General features: G+C 34.9%; 1 protein-coding gene across 5 annotated transcripts in view; it reads left to right on the top strand.

Moving 5' to 3' along the window:
• Positions 1 to 21,418, top strand: part of Vps13a (vacuolar protein sorting 13 homolog A) — a 191,713-nt gene that overhangs the window by 18,488 nt on the left and 151,807 nt on the right. For all 5 annotated transcript variants that reach the window (XR_013105785.1, XM_076918218.1, XM_034498455.2 and 2 more), the window contains exons 4-17: positions 1,830 to 1,925; positions 2,194 to 2,295; positions 6,974 to 7,083; positions 9,352 to 9,411; positions 11,326 to 11,385; positions 11,587 to 11,667; positions 11,966 to 12,023; positions 14,049 to 14,176; positions 14,360 to 14,466; positions 15,190 to 15,361; positions 16,582 to 16,644; positions 17,100 to 17,229; positions 18,309 to 18,403; positions 18,677 to 18,819. Coding sequence is in view for 4 of the 5 variants with exons in the window: in XM_076918218.1 (XP_076774333.1) it covers positions 1,830 to 1,925; positions 2,194 to 2,295; positions 6,974 to 7,083; positions 9,352 to 9,411; positions 11,326 to 11,385; positions 11,587 to 11,667; positions 11,966 to 12,023; positions 14,049 to 14,176; positions 14,360 to 14,466; positions 15,190 to 15,361; positions 16,582 to 16,644; positions 17,100 to 17,229; positions 18,309 to 18,403; positions 18,677 to 18,819 (1,405 nt within the window). In the remaining variant the exon portion in view is untranslated. The remainder of the gene's footprint in view (positions 1 to 1,829; positions 1,926 to 2,193; positions 2,296 to 6,973; positions 7,084 to 9,351; positions 9,412 to 11,325; positions 11,386 to 11,586; positions 11,668 to 11,965; positions 12,024 to 14,048; positions 14,177 to 14,359; positions 14,467 to 15,189; positions 15,362 to 16,581; positions 16,645 to 17,099; positions 17,230 to 18,308; positions 18,404 to 18,676; positions 18,820 to 21,418) is intronic.

Here is a 21,418-nt window from a genome sequence, read left to right as displayed (position 1 = left end):
TTTCTGACTAGTTATGTTTGATATGATTTGGTAAGTTCAAAGTACATAATATCAAGAGGGTTTGGATCATTCAGATAACTATATTTAGGGACCAAATTGTGCTTGATTGTGCTGTAGAAGAATTTCCAGTTTTTTTATTCTAGAAAATAAAGTGCTTTTTGTTTGTTTTTTGTTTGTTTGTTTTTGGTTACTTTACCCATGTTTGTAATTTACTAAAGTATGAATTTAAATTAGATAAAGAGTGAGCTTAGTAGTTCATGTATTCGTTCATCGGTAGAAGATAAGCTAAATGCAAGAATTTAACATGTGTAATAAAACTGTCTGTTAGGATTCTTAGCTTATTCTCATGTGAATTTATTTAAACATCATAGAGGTTGATTGAGAACATAAGTGTGTTAAGTTGGAACTTTCAGGTTACTTTTAATTTTTTTTTAGTTCCTATAGTTGTATTTATATAGTGAGAATATCTGAGAAACTTACATAAAAATATAGTGATGGCTGTGTTCCCAACTTTGTATATGGTACTTACAGTTGCTATTAGACCATATACCACAGAAGACTTTTGTTGTTGTTAGAATGTAAATTGTCCTTTTCCTTTAAAGACAGTTTAGCATAAGTAAGAAGTGGAAAATAGCACCAGTTATTTTTTTTCTGACGTGCTAGTTATTGGTTGTTTCTGATAGTTTGGATTGGTAATTGTTTTTGTTTTGAAGGCTTGCAAACATGGTGTAAGGATTTTTCGTAATCTAAGTTGATTTGATTGCATTTACTTTACTACAACACAGTAATCTAAGGAATATCTATATTTGGGTGTTATATGTTATTTTTAAACATTTGCCAGAAATTACTTAAGTTTTATACTGATGATTTTTGAATTTTAGTGTAATCTCAATTCAACAAAAATTTAAAATTACCAAGAAGGGCTGTGAGTTTGAGTAGTTCAATTCCTCACTGCCATGACAGTGTGCCTGACACAAGCAACTGAGGGAAGGAAGGCTTGGGATGGTTTGGCTTGAGGGTGCAGATCATCATGATGAAGAAGGTGTGACAGCAGAATGACATGCCTACCACATTTTGTCAGTAGTCAGGAAGAGGAACAGAATGCTGGTGTCCAGTTTTCTTTCTCCTCCTTCCTCAGTGTGGGACTCTAGCCCTGAGGTTGTATTGCTTGCCTTTAGAATAGGTTTTCCCTCCTCTGCTAATCTCTGGAAATGATCTTACAGACATTCTCACAGGCTTATTTCATAGGTGATTGCAAATTCTGTTAAGTTGATAATCAGTACTAATCATCTCAGGGTTGATTCTAACACCATCATAGAGAGCTGTGTATAAAAGAAAGTATATGTTTATGTTTGTACATACATAGACAAACAGTAGATAGACCTATTTTATTAAGAGCTTGTGTTCTTTTGTTTTCCCCTTTTAAAATATGACAAGAAGTTAATTTTCAGGTACTAGAAATAGAAAGTTTAGTAGGCAAACAGAATCAATTAAGATGTTAGTTGTATATATTTCACACAGTACTTGCCATTCTTTAATAATATAACTTATTTGTATATGTTACTTTTATTGTGTTTCTAGCACTTTATTTGTGTATATATTGTTTTATATGCTACAGTATATTTCCTAATATATTTGTTGAATGAAAAGGTACCCATTGCTAAGTGAGTTGTATAAAAGTACAGGTAATTTTATAGGACTGTATTGTTCCTCTGACACTATTGCCTGTTCTACATATCGTTCAAAGATTTCTTCTAATGCTTTATAGTAATTGATTGGTAGTTGTATGTTGAATGAACAATATTCTTGTCTTTATTATTTTAATGTAGGTAGTCTTAAACTTAAAATTCCATGGAAAAACCTTTATACTCAACCAGTTGAAGCTGTTTTGGAAGACATTTATTTACTCATAGTGCCTTCTTCTAGTAAGTCATTTAAAATTTATAATTTAAATTATTCTTATTTTTTAGATGGAAAGATCTTTATATTTTATATTTTGATCTAAGAACTCTTCTTGGTGAAGATAATTTAGCATTTCAATTTAGAATTTGTTGGTTCAGATTGAATTGCTTGCTTTTTTTGTTTGTTTTAATTCTCAGCAAACTTTGTTCACATTATTATTTTTGATGTTAATTTTTAAAATTAAATATATTTAAATTTAAAGTAATTGAATATTTTACATGATTTTTGTAGGAATAGAGTATGATCCTATCAAAGAAGAAAAGCAGCTCATGGAAACAAAACAACAGGAACTAAAAAGAATAGAAGAAGCAAAGCAGAAAGTAGTTGATCAAGGTAAAAAAATGTCAATAAAGTGGTAGTGAAGGATGTAAATATTTATTGTAATAGCAGATTGATTTGGCTGGACGTACTGAGATTATGTTACAAGCAGGAAACCATATTATTACCTGGAAGGTTACATGGTTTGTGTGTTTTGTTACATATGCAGTAATTATACCTTACAGAAATTTAAGGCAAATAATTGTTGTGAGGATAAAGTCAGTTTTTAATATTAGCAAGTTTACCAAGTACATCTTCTTACCTTTCTAACCTTTGTCTGTATTTACTCTTGAATATACTTAGTTCTTTAATGTGTTTATATTTGCCTTAATCTATTCTCCCAACCCCTGCCTCAGTTCATTGTAGGTCACATGACTCATTACAATCCATTGATCATCAGTGGAAGGGGAGTCCCATAGAAACCTAATTTTTTCAGTTATTCTCTTGTTACTATCACTAGGGACTGTCTATATCTTTATTCTCACATCTTTCCTTTGTAGGTCTTTCTTCTTAGCTTATAAATATACTACATCCAATTCTTATTTTAAATCATAAAATTCTTTCCACTCATCTGTTTTTTCTACTTTGTTTTTCATTGAGTAGCTACATATTTTAAAATTGTATAAATGATGACTTAAATATTCCTACAATATATTGATCTATATTGTTTTTCTGAGGGAACAGAAGTATGTTTTTAAAAATTATTATCATTATCATTATCATTATTATTATTATTATTATTATTATTATTTTCTTAATGAGAAAAAAGCCTTAATGAGAAAAATGACCCAGCCTGGCCTGGAATCTACCAAGTAGCCCACGTTTTCCTTGGATTCATGGTGGTCTTTCATTTGCCGCCTTAGTTGCAGATGTCTGCCATCTATCTGACTTTGAGGTTGTTGTTTGTTTGTTTGCTTGTTTTGTTCTTAGTGAAAAATAAAATAAACTCCCAATAATATATATTTTGCCTCTTGGCAATCATCAGTGGACACTTAGGGAATATCACATGTAATTCTACTTTTTTTTTTGACATATTTCTTTTATATTCTTTGTAGTCACCCCTTTCCCTAATCCTTCCTTTCCTAAGTCTGCTAGGCCTTTTCCTTTAAAAATTACTTTGTCAAGATAATACACAGACACACACAGATACACACAGACACACACACACACGAGGGGGGGGAGAGGAAGGAGTGAGGGAGACTTAAAGATAAAATAGTACGATAAGACTCAATACTTTATAAAAACAAAGTGAGTATTTATCCCTTTAGCCATTCCCTAGAGAAGCACCATATGGCTTGAATCGGATGTGCAGCTCACAGTTTCATTAGGCTACTTATCTTACATGTACAAACCTCCTTTGATGTTGATCGGGACAGTCGGCCAAATGATGTAAATGTTTACTACTGAGGCAGATAGTCAGCTCTAGTAAATACTTTGTTTATTTGTTTGTATATTGTAAGGCAGGGTTTCACTGTATATGTCTGACTAGTCTGGAACTCAAAAAGATTTGCCTGCCTCTACTTCTTAGTTGCTGGGATTTAAAGGTGTGTGCCACCCTGCCTGGCAAATAAAAATTTAAAAACCATAGCTTTGTTCTTTACTTAGTATTAGTGAGTGGATGCAGATATGACTTCATTATGAAGACTTTTACTTTGTTCTTGTATAGGCTCCTCCTGTTCCCATGTACTGTTTATCAGATTTTGGAGCCTGTTAGGTCTGTTTTGTCTGTGATGATTGCTTATTTGTTCAGTATGCTAAACCATACAGAATAGTTTCTTAGCTACTGGGCTGGGCAAAGGGGAGTCCAACACATTTGACTACTTATCATATAGATCTTAATCCAATTCTTTAAAATAATTTTACTTTTATTTTACATGTAGGAGTATTTTGTCTATAAGTGCGTCTGTGCACCATTTGCATGCATGGTGCCTGCATATATCGGAAGGGGGCGTTAGATCCTCTGCAACTGTAGTTACAGACACTTGTGAGCCACCATGTGGGTCTGGGAATTCAACCTGAAACAGCAGCCAGTGCTCTTAACCAGAGCCATCTCTCTATTCCCTACACTGAGTTTTGTAATATCCCTTTCTATTAAGGATGCTCCCAGATTGCTGGTTTAGTTTAGTGTGATTTCAAGTCATTGAATCTTTCAGAATACTGGTTTTAAACTTTCTCTTGTTTCAGTGACAGCACCATCCTGGGTTGTTTAGAATTTAAATTTCTTCTTCAGTGTGGCTGAAGCCATCTGATTTTTGTTGCTTTCCCTTAAGTCTTTTACCCTCTTTTGTCCTAGTGGATTTACCATTTTTGTTTGTTTGTTTTCTTTTCCTTTATTTTTTCTTTAATAATGCCTTACTGAAAAATGGAAATTCATACAGTATAAGCCACGTTTAATGAGAAGTTATTAGGTTCAAATACTAATGTTCAGTCCTACTTAAAACACTGGTAATGCCTTAGTATCAAGGTAAAGTCTAAGTGCTCCAGCAAGATATATTAAAAGCCCACATTGGAGGCATCTACTTCCCTCCTTCATTCCTCAGTGTGCACCCTACAGCCTCGTCCCCTACCGTGCTGACTGTTTGATCATTTACTAACTGTCACATTCTCCCTACTCTACAGTCCACTTTTTAAATTCAGTACTGTTTTGAAAGTTCTCAACATTAGGGTAACAGTTAAATATTTTAGGATCTAAGATGTTTCCTGCAGCAACAGTATAGAATGAGAAGAAAAGTAGTTCTAGGATGAAGTAAGGAAACCTGCCACCTAGTGATTATACAGAGGAAGAAGACACGCAAAAGACTATCAAAGGATGGCAGAAATAGAAGGAAAATTAAAGTTTATGGTTGCATGGGCAAGGAGCCATGTTAAGAAGCAAATAATATCTTAGATGCTGATGAGATATCAGCTAATATAAGAATTATCATTTTGCCGGGCAGTGGTGGCGCATGCCTTTAATCCCAGCACTTGGGAGGCAGAGGCAGGCGGATTTCTGAGTTCGAGGCCAGTCTGGTCTACAGAGTGAGTGCCAGGACAGCCAGGGCTACACAGAGAAACCCTGTCTCAAAAAAAAAAAAACCAAAAAAAAAAAAAAAAAGAATTATTTTATTTTTGACATTTGGGTCATATGTTACCTTAAAACTAGTTGGGATCGAGTGATGATGACAGAGGAGTTGTGGATTGCTGTTGATATGCAGGGTGAGGGCAGGTAAAAGATAAGGCTACGGCTTGTGATTGGGCAATGGAAAAGGAAGGCGGGCTGAGAGTTTTAAAGAAGGGACAGAGAGACAGAGAAAAGGACAGAGAAAGATGAAGAGAATGAACAGAATCCATGTGGCTTGAAATAGCCACAGGTAGCTATGAATATCATAGAAGAACAATAGAATAATATAGGGTAATTTGTCCGATCAAAGTGGGCAGCTTGTGTTTATATCATTTGAGTTTTGAGTTCTTTGAGTGGGTGTTTTATCTGACTGATAATTTATAAGCCTCTGGAGTTTTGATGTTATTGGGTTACTAGGATGACTGGGAATGTGAGCGGGCTCACCAGTAAGTTTTTGATTGGCCCACCACATGGGCATAGCCATGGGGCGGGGAGACTGCTGCAGCCGTAGAGTAGCCAGTGCTAGTGTGAATTGGTTTTTTTTAATAATTAAACATAAGAAGGAGTTATTTTCCTATAGCTTTACTTCCAAATTTGAAGGCAAGATGTTCCAGAAGTAGAGAGTTGTGGAAGTGTTTTTGAGGCTTTGAGAGAATGGGTAAGATTATAAATGCAGTTCTCATGTATGAAATTCTCAAATAAGTGTATAAAACAAAGACTTTTAATATCATTTCCTATACATCTCCCTACCCTCCTCAGCTTCTCCTATGTCCCTTATCCCTCTTAAATATATGACCACTTCTATAATAATAGTATTATTTTAATAATTATTAAATTATTAAATAATAATAAAACTAGAATTTTTATACATTTATATATATTTATATATTATATACAATCAATATAAAATATTTATAAATTTAATATATAATATAAATAAAATTTGACAAATTTAATTATTATTATTAAATAATAATAATTCTTCCATGTGTACACATACACAATGTATATATAAATGCAACCTGCTCGATCTATTTAAAGTTACTCTGATGTACATGTGTTCAGGACTGACATCTTGGGATTGGATAACCTTTCATGAGGCTTTTTCCAGGAAAACACTGATTCTCCCTTTCTAAACAGTCATTAGTTATCTGTAGGTAGGTCTTGATGTAGGGGTGGGGCCTTCTGATTTTCCCCTATGTTGGCATGTCAGCTGATGCTGTTATTGTGCAGGTTTTGTTTAGTCAATCATATTGTTATGATTTTATGGTTGGGTTTCCTGACATTTATAGAAGATACTATGTCATGGCAGATGTCCTTGTCCTCTAGCCCTTACATTCAGGTTATAAAATTTAATAGCAATGAATATAGTTGGCTGCAGTCTAACGAGACAAGAAACTAGCTTTTAAACATTTTGCATTTAGTTGCGTTTGAGATAGAGAGAGACCTTTAATATGAAAGATTTTGGAAATCTCAAGTGATCTATTTAAAGTGTTTTACATTTCCTTTAACAAGGCAATATATTACTTAATATTTGGATAATTACAGGGTTTGTGTTTCATTCAATTTATAAAGGAATATTTGCAATTTTAGAAAAACCTCAGGAGGAGAAACAGGACACTTTTACAGAAAAGTTAATTACTCAAATCATAAAGAACCTTCAAGTGCAGATTTCTAATATCCATGTTCGTTATGAAGATGATGTAAGTATTTTATCCTTATGTATATATTTGACTGTGTGGCTTTTGCTCTGAGGTAGGCAGCTTAAATACTGGGAGGTAGAAGAACAGAGAGCTGATGACCAAGAGATCTTTTCGTTTTATTGTTAAATTTTCAGTGAGTACTTGATTTGACTTTGCTAAGCTGATTGAACTTTGGGTTATGAAGGCATTGTCTTGGGACTTAATGAATTCCATAGATTTTTACCTCCAGCCAAGAGCACTGGCATAGAATTAAGTAGATCTAACTTATTACCTTCTGCTCTTCAGTAGTTTATTGTTTCCTTAAGTACTTATTTAGTTGCTGTTCTAGTTTTTTTTTCTGTTGCTGTGATAAAATACCCGGACAAACACATCTCCCCCACCCACTTCATTTCTTTATTTATTGATTTACTTTACACACAGATTGTAGCTCCCTCCCTCCTCTGCTCCCAGTCCAATCCTTACAAATTCCTCCCCTCACTATCTCTTCTCCTCAGAGAAGGGGAAGTCCTGCCCTGGGTATTACCCTGCCCTGAGACATCCAGTTGCATCAGAACTAAGTGCATCCTTTCCCACTGAGGTACAGTCAGGCAGTCCAGCTAGGAGAAGGGGATCCAATGGCAGGCAACAGAGTCAGAGACAGCTCCTGCTTCATAAGGAATCCACATGAACACCAAGCTGCACTCTGCTACAAATGTGTAGGGGGCCTGACAAAAGCATCTTTAAGAGAGAAATGTTTTACTGGCTACAATTCAGGTCACAGTTCATTATTGCAGAAAGTCGGGGCAAGAACATGAAGCAGAGAGTTGCATGCACATTTGTCAAAGCTGAGATGGAGTGAATATTCACACCTCTATTCAGCTCACTTTTGCCACCCTGACACAGCATAGGGCCCAAACCCAGGGGGTGGTGTCACCCACAGAGAGCTGCATGCCAGTTAACATCATCAAGACAATTACCCTACCATACACACGTTGTCTTGTGACACATGCCCACCGACCAACCTAATCTTGACAGTTCCTCACTGTGATCTTCTGCTCAGATGATTCCAAATTGTGGCAAGTTCACAATTAAAGATAACCATTCCATTTGCATTAAGTGTTGCTGTATCATTTTTTAAAAAGCTGTAACATTTTTGACAAGTTTACTGAATCCTGTGTGGTAGAAAAGGCACAACTCCAGTGCATGTGACCTCGAGAATTATGTCGTTGACCTGGTTTTCTCTTGGTTCTTGAAAGAAATGACTCTTTTAAAGAGCCTCCTTGGATTCAAACATACTTTTTTTTTTAACAATTAAAACTTAACAAAAAGTTGGATTTTTACAATGAAAATATACATAAATCTTTGCATGCACCTTTCTCCTTTCCCCTTTTAAAATAAAGTTATAACACAAGTTTCATGAACTAATACTGTCACATCTATGAGATGCACTCAGTGGTTATGGATGTGAGAGAGCTTCCAGGTGCTTGCAGCTTAAAAGATGACAGAAGAGCCTGAGATTGAAACAAAACAAAACAAAATAAAACAAAATTCAGTGTATACATGGAAAGACCAAGTCTATTTAAAAAATGCTCAAAGTAGTATGACTTTGAGTCTAAAGTATTTACTATTATTTTACATTCTAAAGTGCATAGAGATTGATATTTTTAAACACATTGGTGGAGAATTTATGTGCAAATAAAGTATTTTTTTTCTGGCAAAAGTTGGGGCTTGTGCCCACTGAACTGGGCCCACATAGGTAGCAATGTTGATTTCCTACCTTGGTTTGCTTAGCTGCAGTCTGGTGCTGAGACCAGGGCCTTGCATTTTGCCTGATTTGTTCTTAAGGAGAATAGAAGTTATCAAAGAGGAGCCTGGAGTAAAGGACTGTCCAAAGGTTCAGGTTCTAGAGGAAAGAGGAGCCTGGAGTAAAGGACTGTCCAAAGGTTTAGGTTCTAGAGGAAAGAGGAGCCTGGAGTAAAGGACTGTCCAAAGGTTCAGGTTCTAGAGGAAAGAGGAGCCTGGAGTAAAGGACTGTCCAAAGGTTCAGGTTCTAGAGGAAAGAGGAGCCTGGAGTAAAGGACTGTCCAAAGGTTTAGATTCTAGAGGAAAGCAGGCTTGCTTTTGCCTCTACTCAATGACATATAACTTTGTGTTTAGAAAAAAATAGAGCATAATTGTCCTGAAAAATAATGTTTTTGAATATTTGAAATAAGATATTTGGTTGTTTCTATGAAGGGATTTTTGTTCAATTGACAAACCATCTAAGTAATTTATTTTGTTTTTCTTCAGATCACAAATCGAGACAAACCACTCTCTTTTGGTATTTCCCTTCAAAATCTCAGCCTTCAGGTACTTGGTTCAAAAAGAAAGTGTAACTTTTAAATTGTGTAGTATAGTTAGATATATAATTATGTCAGTGTCAGAAATATGCCAGGTATGTGTTTGGTTGGCTGTGTAGAACTGATTTAGGAAGACATTAGACTTGATTGGAATTGAGGAGTAAGTATATGCTCATTTCCAAAACTGTCAGTCTAACTTTTTAAGTTGCTACAGGTATTTTACATGGTTCTTCTGTAAGTTACCTCTCTTAATTTTACTACGTTTTTCATTTTTATCTTTGTAGCTATATATAATTCAGTTCAGATTAACTCCAGTGCAGTATCTCATTTTCTACTTGTTTTTGTGTATAGTTTTTTTTTTTTTTTTTGCTTTTTTGTTTTGTTTTTGTTTTTTAACATGGTTCTGCAAGTAAAAAAGAAAAGATCGAGGCTTGAGGAAGAGACCCAGATATTACTAGGTAACAGTGGATAATGTCTATTGTCAGTGCTGGTGGCGTTGAAAAATATAGAGAATTACTATTTATATTTAGTAATATGAAAATTATTGCTACAATAACAACAGTAGTTTTACTTATTGAAAATCTTTATGTGTATTTGTGTGTGCCTGAGTTTATTTATGTGCACCATATACACACGACAGGAGCCCACAGAACTCAGAGGGAGGAGTGTTGGATTGCATGGAACTGGAGGAACAGGTGATTGTGAGTCACAGTGTCAGTGCTGGGAACTGAAGCCTGGTCCTCTGAACAGCCATCCTCGCTCTAACCACTAAGTCATCTCTGCAGCCCTACAGACAGTGCCTTTCATTAGTAACTGTGTAGGTTCCTGGAAACTTGTCTGCCATACGAGATTCATACAGTCTCTTGGCTTGGGATTCTGATATATGTTTCCTAGTATGTTTATTACTAGTTGTTGCTATGGTGGGGCTTGGCATGTTAGATAAGCAGTCTACCACCAAGCCACTTCTTTAGTATGAAATCTGTGCTTTAAAAGTCACCCCCAGTAAGCATAATTCATGCTAAAGTTTGGGATACATTCTTCTAGTCAGTTCTTCACACAGCAGTGGGACCATCTCTCTAATATCAAGGATCTGGCAAATGTTATCCAACACTCTGGAAGCTGAAGTAGGATTATGTGCTCAAGGCCATCTGGGCTCCATAACCAGACTCTGTTTTGAAAGAAAAAAACCATATGCAAACCAGGATTTGATTACTGTATTTCCCATTTCTTATTTCTAAAAATTTTAAGTGTTTTGGTTTGAACCTGGGGCCTTCTTCAGCATTCCTTGACAAGTATTCTTCAGTATGCACCTGGCCTTGTCCTCAGTGACTTTGATTATTTTGAGTTTAAAATCTGAAGTCTTGTCTTTATAGTGTGTATAAAACCTTTGAAAGCTGAATCTAAGTAACATTTGGTTTTTCATTTTTTCTCTCCTGTGTTTCATTCTCTGGCCATATCTTGGGCCTCTTTTAAAATATGAACGAAAACAACAACAACAAAAACCAAACAAAACCGATCAATATGAAACAAAGAAACAAAACCAAAACTAACAAGCTAACAGATCCAACTCTATCATCTTGCCTTTCAACAAGTAGTATCTGTTCATGGACTGTAAAGCTGTTGAAAGGAGTCCTTTCAACAAGTGTTAGGTTAGTTATCATATCTGGTATATCTTTGAGTTTGACTTTTTTTTTTTGCCATTTTTTTGTCTGCTGTATATTGGGCCTTCAAAATTACCTCTTTGAAATTGCTCATTTCTGTTTATTTTTGACCAGTGAGTTCTTTGAAAGCAAAGGGTTAGTGTTAGTGGTCTGATAATACTGTTTTTGACTAAATGATAGATATGTTTTCAAAGGCATTTTCATGGGAAATTGGTCTTAGGATATGATAATGACCTGCTCTTTTTCCACTCTCCCCTCTTCAGACAACTGATCAATATTGGATTCCATGTTTACATGATGAGACTGAAAAACTGGTTCGGAAGGTAAAATAAATTCTATCCCATGGACTTCCCAAGGGAATTTTAGACAAATGGTGATGTGTGTGTGTGTGTGTGTGTAGACATGTGAATTATGTCTATTTGTGTTACTTAGAATAAGACTTGATTACTTGAGACTTCTGAGCATAGGAAAACTTAAAAATTTACTAAAAAAAGTAACAGACATAATGAACATTTTATTTTCAGCTAATCCGATTAGATAATCTCTTTGCTTACTGGAATGTGAACTCTCAGATGTTTTATCTGAATGATTATGATGAATCATTGGTAAGTAAAGATTTATGTGCATATTTGTTGTATTATATTTTGTATAATGTTTAACCCATACCAATCCTAGATTTAGTATCGCTTGTAAACAAAATCCAGTAGGAGTTTTAGAAACATAATTAACTGGAACATTCTTTTATAATAGTTAATAATACATTGCTTAGCCAGTTAAAAATTTTATTCTGGTAAACTTTGAATTATTTTTCAGTTGCTTTTTAATACTCTTGTAGATAATATAAATTTTTAGGGTAAAGGTATATTTACATAAATATAAATAACAACTATTTGTCTTTAATAGGAAGCCTTAAAAAATGGTATTGTCAATGAAAATATTGTTCCAGAAGGTTATGATTTTGGTAAGTTATTAGATAAAATAAAAATATAATTAGAAAAATTAATACAAACTATCATGTTAATATTGCTGATATACTGGGTTATTTTATATTAATGTTTCCCTTAGTTAAATATGTTGCTGTAATATTTTAAAATGGCAATTTCTTGGGCCGACTATCTAAGCAGCAGTGGCTCTGCCTAGCTCAAGCTGCCAGCTTTGGCCTGAAGTCAAGCGCTCCACAGCTGGAAGCAGCCAGAGGCTACACCCATGCCACAGCTAGAAACAGCCAGCCAGAAACACCGGCCCTGGCACCCATGAGATGGCAGTGTGGGAGATGGCTCTGCCAATCTTCCATGCTGTCTCCACAATGCTGGGCTTAGCCCAGACCATCCCACCATCCACATGAGCCGGTAGAAATGAGACTCTAATGTTTAGATTATCCAAAGGCTTTATATGTTTTGTAGTGCTCAGTAACAAGATGCCCACACAATCAGAAGTGTAACCCAATACCCAACCTAGATATATCAACCACCTTTGACTGCTAGAGACAGGCACACATCCGCTTCCATGTTCCCCGCTCTCTTGTCTTCTCTTCCCTAGCTGCTCCTCTTCCTTCTCCTCTTCCTTTTCTTACTACTACTCTTCCTCTCCTTACTCTTCCCACCTTGCTCCTCCCAACTTGCAGGACAAATACTCTGCTACATAAATATATATATGTATATATACACACATACTTTCAACTTAATAAAATCAAAACATAATCTTCTCAACATTTTGTTGTTGGAATTTTTGGTTACATTTCAAAACTGGCTACATTGTGCTGTTAGTTCCAGGTGTGGAGTTGGTGGGTTTTGCTCTGCAAGTACTGCTGGAGTAAGAAGGGCAGTGTTATTGAGGGGTGGTTAAAATAACTGGTGAGAGGAAGATTGCAGGAGAAGTGGGGAAAGGATCCTCACTAGGTATCAAGCTACTTTTAGGTAGGAGCAAAGAGATCTGGTGTGCTATTTCACAGTAGCCTGAATAGGTACAATATGTGTCTTCCAGAAAGCTAGAAAGTGAGGCTAGAGAAATGGCTGAGCTGGTTAAGAGTGCTTGCCGCCTAGTGGTGAGGACTAGAGTTTGGATTCTAGTACCCATGTGCAGCTCACAAGTACCTGGAACTGCATTTCCAAGGGATCTGATGTGCTCATCTAGCTTCTCTGAGCATTCTCCAAACCCCCAAATAAGTTTTTTAAAAGCAATAAAAAAAATCTGTTGAAATTTTTATCATTAAAAAATTGATAAAAAATTAACCAGATATGTTTGAACTGATATTAACTAATGTTTACATTAATTATAAAAATATAATTATACCACTGTATAATTACAAGGTATATGTGTCAAAAAAGTACATGGATCACATTACTATGTCTAACTTTTATGTTTGTGTTTATTAAAAATAAGGAAGAAATAAAGTGAGCTTTAATTTTAGCAGGGTAAGATTAGAACTGAGTATCTAAGTCAAAGGTGAAGGGTGGAAGAGAGGTGGCAAATCAGTGATGCATAGATTAATAATGTTCAAGTATGGATTTGTATTCACACAAAGAATATTTATGTTTAATGTATAAAAGATGTGCTGGGTGGTTAAAACAAACACGTATTGTTTTTATATACAACTTAGATTATGGTTCAGTATTGTGCCTTGTCTAGATTACACTGTTGCTGCTCTCTCAGACTTGTTACTGTTGCTGCTATCATTTGATCTGGGCTGGTAATCCTGGACACATGTTTGTGCAAATTGTAAGGATCAACAGTTTATGGAAAGACTATCATAAAGTAGAGTCAATGATAAATACAATCTTTCTAATATTCTTTAAATTAAATCTAGAACTAAAATAGATTCTTCTCAACTAACTTGTGAAGAGTTTTCTAACCAAAGTAGTGTGGATACTGAGGACTGTGGAGAGGCTGTGATAGAGGTGCAAAAGTCTTTATTGCTGATCTAGTTAGTGCTTGAAGAGGTTTTAAATAAAACTGTTAATTTTTTTCAATTTGTATTATTTTTCAGTTTTTCGACCTATATCTGCTAATGCCAAACTTCAGATGAATCGACGATCAGATTTTGACTTTTCTGACCCCAAAATAAATCTGGCTATTGAGTTACACACCATAACAATTGAGTTTAATAAACCACAGGTGATTTTCTTTGATGACATTTAGATTGAGTTATTGTTTGATAAAAGCTATGTTATGATTTAAATGTTATTTAAAATTCATACTCTTATAACGTTTCCTTTAAAACTTGATAATTTAACTTTCACCTTCAGTAGCTGAACAGGAACCTGGAAATACTTAAGAGTGTTAACTGTCTTTTCCTAGTATTTCAGTCTCATGGAACTTCTCGAGTCAATTGACATGATGACACAAAACCTTCCATACAGAAAGTTCAAGCCCAGTGTGCCTCTCCACCTCCATGCCAAAGAGTGGTGAGCACTTTGGTTGTTGGGAAGTTTTAGCAAATGTTCATTATTTCTAATGTTTTTAATATTTAATAATGTATCAAAGCTAATTTTACTATGTTTTTTAAAGCTGTTCTAAGAGTTGGTGCCAACTGATTTGGGGCTAGAAATATATGTAGGTTTATGTGTTAATGAATTGATTCAAGAAATTTTCAAAATGGAATTTACAACTAGAAATCTTTAAGTACTGTACTTTCATGTAGTATAGAAGGATCAGGATAGCATTTCCCTCCCAATTCCTGTTTTTTTTCTTCTTCCAGACTTCTCTATTTGACACTTTAGACCTGTATTAATTCAGCTTGAACTTTAGTACCCGAGATGGTTCTGGGAATCTTATCTGTGTAATTTTATGTTTAAATTTTTAAAATCTTATTTTTTTTAGTTATAGTTAAATTTCTAGAACTTTTAGTCCCCTTTTTAGGTAACTTTTTCTATAATTATTGATCAAATTTCTCCTTATGCCTTAAGTTAGTTTTTTTTTTTTTTTTTAACAAAATTGAATGTTTTGTTTATTTTTATGTTGTAAGAGCTAGTAATAATCAATGGAATGTTACTATAAATAGAATGTCTAGATATATACTGTTTTCATAGTCTCATTGTAGTTGTTATTCATGTTAGAGAAAATAAATTAAGTTGTTTTGTTATTGTTGATTTGGGTTTAATTATGGGGTCTCTTTCTCTTTTAACTAGGTGGGCTTATGCTATACATAGTATTCTTGAAGTAAATGTTTGTCCCAGTTTACGGATGTGGTCATGGGAGCACATTAAAAACCATAGATACAAAATGAAACGATACAGAGAATTTTATAAGAAAAAGTTAACAAGTAAGAAGCCATCTCCTGAAATTCTCATGTCTTTGGAGGTTAGCATTTTAAAAACAATCATTTAATATTTTACCGTACATAATTTCCCCTTGTCTGTCTGTCTGTCTGTCTTTGTTTTTTTTTAATATTTATTTGTGTTTGTGTGCGTGTGCATGTTCACTATAGTGCATGTCAGAGGATAACTTGGAGTCTTTTTTTTCTCCTACCATGTGAGTTCAAGGGATCAAGATAGTCAGGTGTGGTAGCAAGCACCCTCACCTGCTGAGCTACCTCCCAGACCCTTCTCCCAGTTTTTAGTGACTGCTGCTTTTTAATTACTTAGTCTGCTTTTTACTGACCATGCTCTGTCTCTCTTATTTGGGTATTTTTGTACTTTTACTTATTACTTTAGTTGTGTTGTATAATAAAAGGCCTGGAGTCTAGATGGATTTGTAGTGGAAAATTCTGCAGAGATTGAATTTTTACATTTTTCTTTCAGTTTTAACATAGATGACTTTCTGAAGATAAGGAGCAATGAGGAATTCTTGGGTTGAGAGGCCTTTTAGGTGTTTTTCATAATTCCTTAGTTATGGTCTTAACCAGAATCCTCTTAAGTATACTGGATAGCACAATTCTGTGTTATGCTGTTGGCTAGAGAAAAAGTAAGTCATAGTTGCTTGTTGTAGAGGAGAAAGTTTGACCCTGAAACTTGCAAGTAATCCTGGGAAGGCACAGAGGTGAGAGGAGTATAATGTGTCTCAGTTTGGGTCCATAGCTGTAACAACTTGGAAAAGCAGAAAAGTTATAGTAGTTTTTTTAAAACAGAGTTCAAGTACATGTATGCCTACTTGAAAATCTTAATAATAGCATAAACTATGCATATAAGATGAAGGATTTATTACATTATTAGTTAATGGTTTTGATGTGTTTACCCTTATTTGAAATTAAAACCCAGATGAAGGACATTTTAATCAGTGCATGTATGTATCTTTCTGAATGAATTTCTGTATATATTTGTAAAGATTGTAACAGTGTGCTCATGTCAGGGATGATTTCTATGTTCATAAGTTACTCTGTTCTAATTTCCAAGCTCCTATATGTGTGTGTATCAGTGTGTGTTTATGTGAATACATCTCACATCCCAGAGTGTAAGCGATAACATACTGATGGTTTTCTATTTTCTGTTTCCCACTGTCTTTCCTTAGTGTAGTAGCTTATATTCTAAAGTGGAATATATGAAATTAATATACAATTAACACATTTTTTCCTATATTTTCAGGAGTTGGAGAAAAGCTTGGATGTTTTTAATATAACCATAGCTAGACAACAGGCAGAAGTTGAGGTAATTTCAGATTATCATTAAATTAATAAAAATAAATGTATTGATATGACAATGTAATATCATTATTGTGCAGAACACTGTTTTCTCGAGTTTAGATACGCTTTTTGTGTATTAAGAAAATGTTATATAAGTTTTTGTAACACTTATTAAAATAAGACAGAAATTGCTTGTTAAGTAATTAGGCTTATAAAACTTCAGAGTTCATATGTAGATGCAAAGCTAATTCCATTTGCCTGCAATTTCTGTTTCTTGTTAGGCCACAAGGAGAACCATGTATTATTCCAAAGCCTTGTTTGGTAAATGTTAACAGCTACTATGTTATATTGTTAGTATATACATTTATTTACATTTATTCCACCTAAAATAGATTCATTTTGGAAATATCCTGCTTACATTTCTTTTGATTGCTAAAGCAAGGATGATTTCTTATCTATTGGAAAATTTTCTTATTTTAGGTGAAGAAAGCTGGATCTAAAATTTACAAAGAAGGAATAAAAGATCCAGAAGGTAATGCAGGATGGTTTCCCTGGTTGTGGACGTGGTCAGGATCAAATGCTAATCAACAACAAGATGTTAAACCTGGAAGTATGTTCATTTCATTTTACATTAGTATAGTTAATCAAGTGTTGACATAACATTTTTCAAGAAGTTTTCTAATGAAAACAGATATGTAAATATGTATTCATGATGATAAATTGATAATTATAAAATTACTATTATCTTCAAATATGTGTTCAATAAAATAGTTGAAACAGCCCTCCTGATGCTGCAGAAGAGCTGTATACTGGGTGCATTTGGTGCAGTGATCTAAGATGCTGGAAAGCTTTCTTGAAGTTGCTTCTTGGGAAGGTTTTTTTTTTTCTTCCCTCTCTTTTTGGAACATGTATGTGTACTTGCTGTGGAGTAAGCCCAGGGCCTTGCTTATACTCTGGCATGCATTGTACCACTGAGTGGCTGCCTTATGTTAAGTAAACAGGTTTTTGGTTTTTTTTTCTGTGAGGTCTTTTTTTGTTGCTGCAGCTGAGCTTAAACACCGTGTCTTTCTGACTCAGACTCTGGATAGCTGAGATTACTGACGATATGGTTTTTACTCAGATAATGAAGATCATAGCTTTGCAGTGTTAGGGACTTATATATATCATGCATCTTGGATTTGTCACTTGTTGTCAACATGACTAAGTTAGGTGGCTATTCTATTTTATCTATCTGTAAATTGAGAGAAAATTAAGATAGTATATTTACTACTTTGTATTGATTAACACAGTGCCAGTAAGTTCTTGCTTAAAACAGACATTGAAAAAATTATATTGCCCAAGTTTTGATTAGTAACTTCAGAATCATTTCTAAAATTGCCAACACAAATATATAAGAATTACTTATAAAAGATATTGTAATAACAATAAAATTTGTGGGCCAGCAAGATGGCTGAGTAGTTATTGTGTTTGTTTCCAAATTTGGTGATCTGAATTTGGTCCTTTAGGTCCCACACAGTGGGAGAGAATCAACTTCTTAAAATTGTTCTCTTGACCTTCACACACATTCTGTGGTGAACACACACACAAATAAAACAAAAATCTAAAATTATTTATTTACGAAGCTAGGTAAATTATGTTTGTTTTATATTGGTAGTAGTAAGACCATAAAACACTTATTTATGATTTTAGTTCTTGAAGAAATGTTGACACCTGAAGAAAAATCATTACTTTATGAAGCAATTGGTTATAGTGAAACAGCAGTTGATCCAACCTTGCCAAAAACAGTAAGATATTTTTCTTGCTTTATATCTTTTAATGTTAGATGTGCCTGCTCTAATTCTTCCAGAAATTATATGTTGCTGTGGTCTTTTTAGTATTTATAAATACAGTGTTTATCTTAATTTCCCAACTATAGACAGAGTTGTTATTGTAGTTATTTCTTTGGTAGATGAGGGATTGCTTTTGGTTTTGAGAACTCGGGAGTTACACAAATAAGATTGTTTTGTTTACACATCTCTCTCCATCTCCATGTCTGTTTCATTCTGAATATTCTCTAGTTTGAAGCCTTGAAGTTTTTTGTTCACTTGAAAAGTATGTCTATTTTTCTAAGAGAAAATCGCCAAAAGCCAGAGCTGTTAAACATTGTAGTGGAAGGACTTAGTACTTCAATTGTGCAAAGACCAGGAGCACAAGCCATAAAGTAAGTATACATTTATTTTCTTTATAGGTTAAGTAGCACTAATCTGAATGTGAAATTCAGAATTTTTAAATGTTTTAACTGCTGACAACATAATTCCACATTTGACTTGGTATGGTGTAAAAACACAGGCACACACAAATGTTGTATACAATTACCTTTAAATGTTAGGCATGTGTAAAGTATAAATTCCATGCTTAGACCTAGGTCCACCAGGAAGATTGGTCAGTTTTATTTTTTCTGTTGTATGTTCATTTTGCTTTAGCATCAGTGTAATTGAAGAAATTTGATAGTATTTATCCCATTTTTTTTTTTTATCTTACGGGATGCTTTGAATCACTGGCATTCTTCTACTGCTATTGATACATTTTTTAAATTAAAACATTTTGAAACTTTAGCTGTGCCATTTCCTTCGGCAAAAAGTTTCTCAGTGTTCTGAGTGTTGACATTGAGTTGTCTGTGCTAAGTTGATATTGTACAGAAATCATCAGCCATTCATTTCTCTAGAAATGTTAAAATTATTTTTCCATGTGTAGAGGAGTTCTGCAATGTATTAAAATATGTAAAGTCTTACTAATGTGAACGTGATTATAGAAATCAATAAAGTATTCTCTCAATAATAAAAACATTTGATAGTATTCAACAGTGAATCCAAGTGGACTTAAACTAGGAGTTTTGTTAATAGTTAGTTGTTGCTTGTTACAGAGCTTTTTGCTCATGACATTTTGATTCTTAGGTCATAAAATGACTCCATTTTTTTAAGAAAGATTTTTGTTAGAGTATAAGTTTTGATATATGACCCAATATATGTTTAAATATCATTGGTGTCTATTATAATTGGAAAAAAGATAGTATTTTCAACAAATGGTGCTGGTTCAACTGGAGGTCAGCATGTAGAAGAATGCAAATCAATCCATTCTTATCTCCTTTTACAAAGCTCAAGTCCAAGTGGATCAAGGACCTCCACATAAAACCAGATACACTGAAACTAATAGAAAAGAAAGTGGGGAAGAGCCTCGAACACATGGGTACAGGGGAAAAGTTCCTGAACAGACACCAGTGGCTTATGCTTTAAGATCAAGAATCAGCAAATCGGACCTCATAAAATTGCAAAGCTTCTGTAAAGCAAAGGATACTGTCAATAGGACAAAATGGCAACCAACAGGTTGGGAAAAGATCATTACCAATCCTACATTCGATAGAGTAATATTCTATGCATACAATAATTTGATAGAGCTAGCTAGTATCCAATATATATAAAGATCTCAAGAAGCTAGACTCCAGAGGACCAAACAACCCTATTAAAAAATGAGGTACAGAGCTAAACAAAGTATTCTCAACTGAGGAAACTCCAATGGCTGAGAAGCACCTAAAGAAATGTTCAACATCCTTAGTCATCAGGGAAATGCAAATCAAAACAACTCTGATATTCAACCTCACACCAGTCAGAATGGCTAAGATCAAAAACTCAGGTGACAGCAAATGCTAGCAAGGATATGGAAAAAGAAGAACACTCCTCCATTGTTAGTGAGATTGCAAACTAGGACAACCACTCTGGCAGTTTCTCAGAAAATTGGACATAGTATTACCTGAGGACCCAGATATACCACTCCTAGGCATATGTCGGGCTGTGGAAGGGTATCCTGGTTCTTGGGTTGTGGGTGTTTGGCCATGCCCCCAGAACCCAGGCTCCTGACAGGAGATCTAATCTCCATTCAACATGCACCCTTCAGTCATGTAGGGCACAAGTGGAGGGTGTGACTAACAGGCCTCAAGCCCTAGAGAGATTTACAAACCAATGAGGTACCTGAAGGCCAGAGAGTGGAGCCAATTAAGCATTCATCCCCACCCCTCCCTCCTCTCTCCTTCCCTATTTAACTCAGGTCTGCCCTGAGTTTTTTTTTTTTTTTTTTTTTTTTTGGGGGGGGGGTGCATCCAGATCCATCTACCATCCTTCATGCCAATTAACCTGTTTTGGAAACCCAAGGACTTTCTCGCGTTTTTGGGACCGTGAAGAGGCCTTTAGTGAGCCACAGCAGCTGGGCCTAACTTCCAGCTGGAGGAACCCAGAGCGTTCCCAGCCAACTACTCACAGCCTAGACTGAGGAACCCTGCGATCTCCAGCGATAATTACCTACAGGCATATACCCAAAAGATGCTCCAACATATAACAAGGACACATGCTCCTCTATATTTGTAGCAGCCTTATTTATAATAGCCAGAAGCTGGAAAGAACCCAGATGTCCCTCAACAGAGGAATGGATACAGAAAATGTGGTACATTTATACAATGGAGTACTACTCAGCTATTAAAAACAATGAGTTCATGAAATTTTTAGGCAAATGGATGGAACTAGAAAATATCATCCTGAGTGAGGTAACCCAGTTACAAAAGAACACACATTGTATGCACTCACTGGTAAGTGGATATTAGCCCAAAAGCTCACAATATCTGAGACATGACTAACAGACCACATGAAGCTCATGAAGAAGGAAGAACAAAGTATGGGTGCATTAATCCTTCTTAGAAGGAGTAACACAATACTCATGGGAGCAAATATGGAGACAAAATGTGGGACAGAAACTTAAGGAGGGTTCGTCCC

This window comes from Arvicanthis niloticus, chromosome 1 (assembly GCF_011762505.2).
Source record: "Arvicanthis niloticus isolate mArvNil1 chromosome 1, mArvNil1.pat.X, whole genome shotgun sequence".
In the NCBI taxonomy this organism is placed as follows: domain Eukaryota; kingdom Metazoa; phylum Chordata; class Mammalia; order Rodentia; family Muridae; genus Arvicanthis; species Arvicanthis niloticus.
The sequence above is the reverse complement of the archived record's forward strand: the minus strand, read 5'-3'. Positions and strand labels throughout refer to the sequence as shown.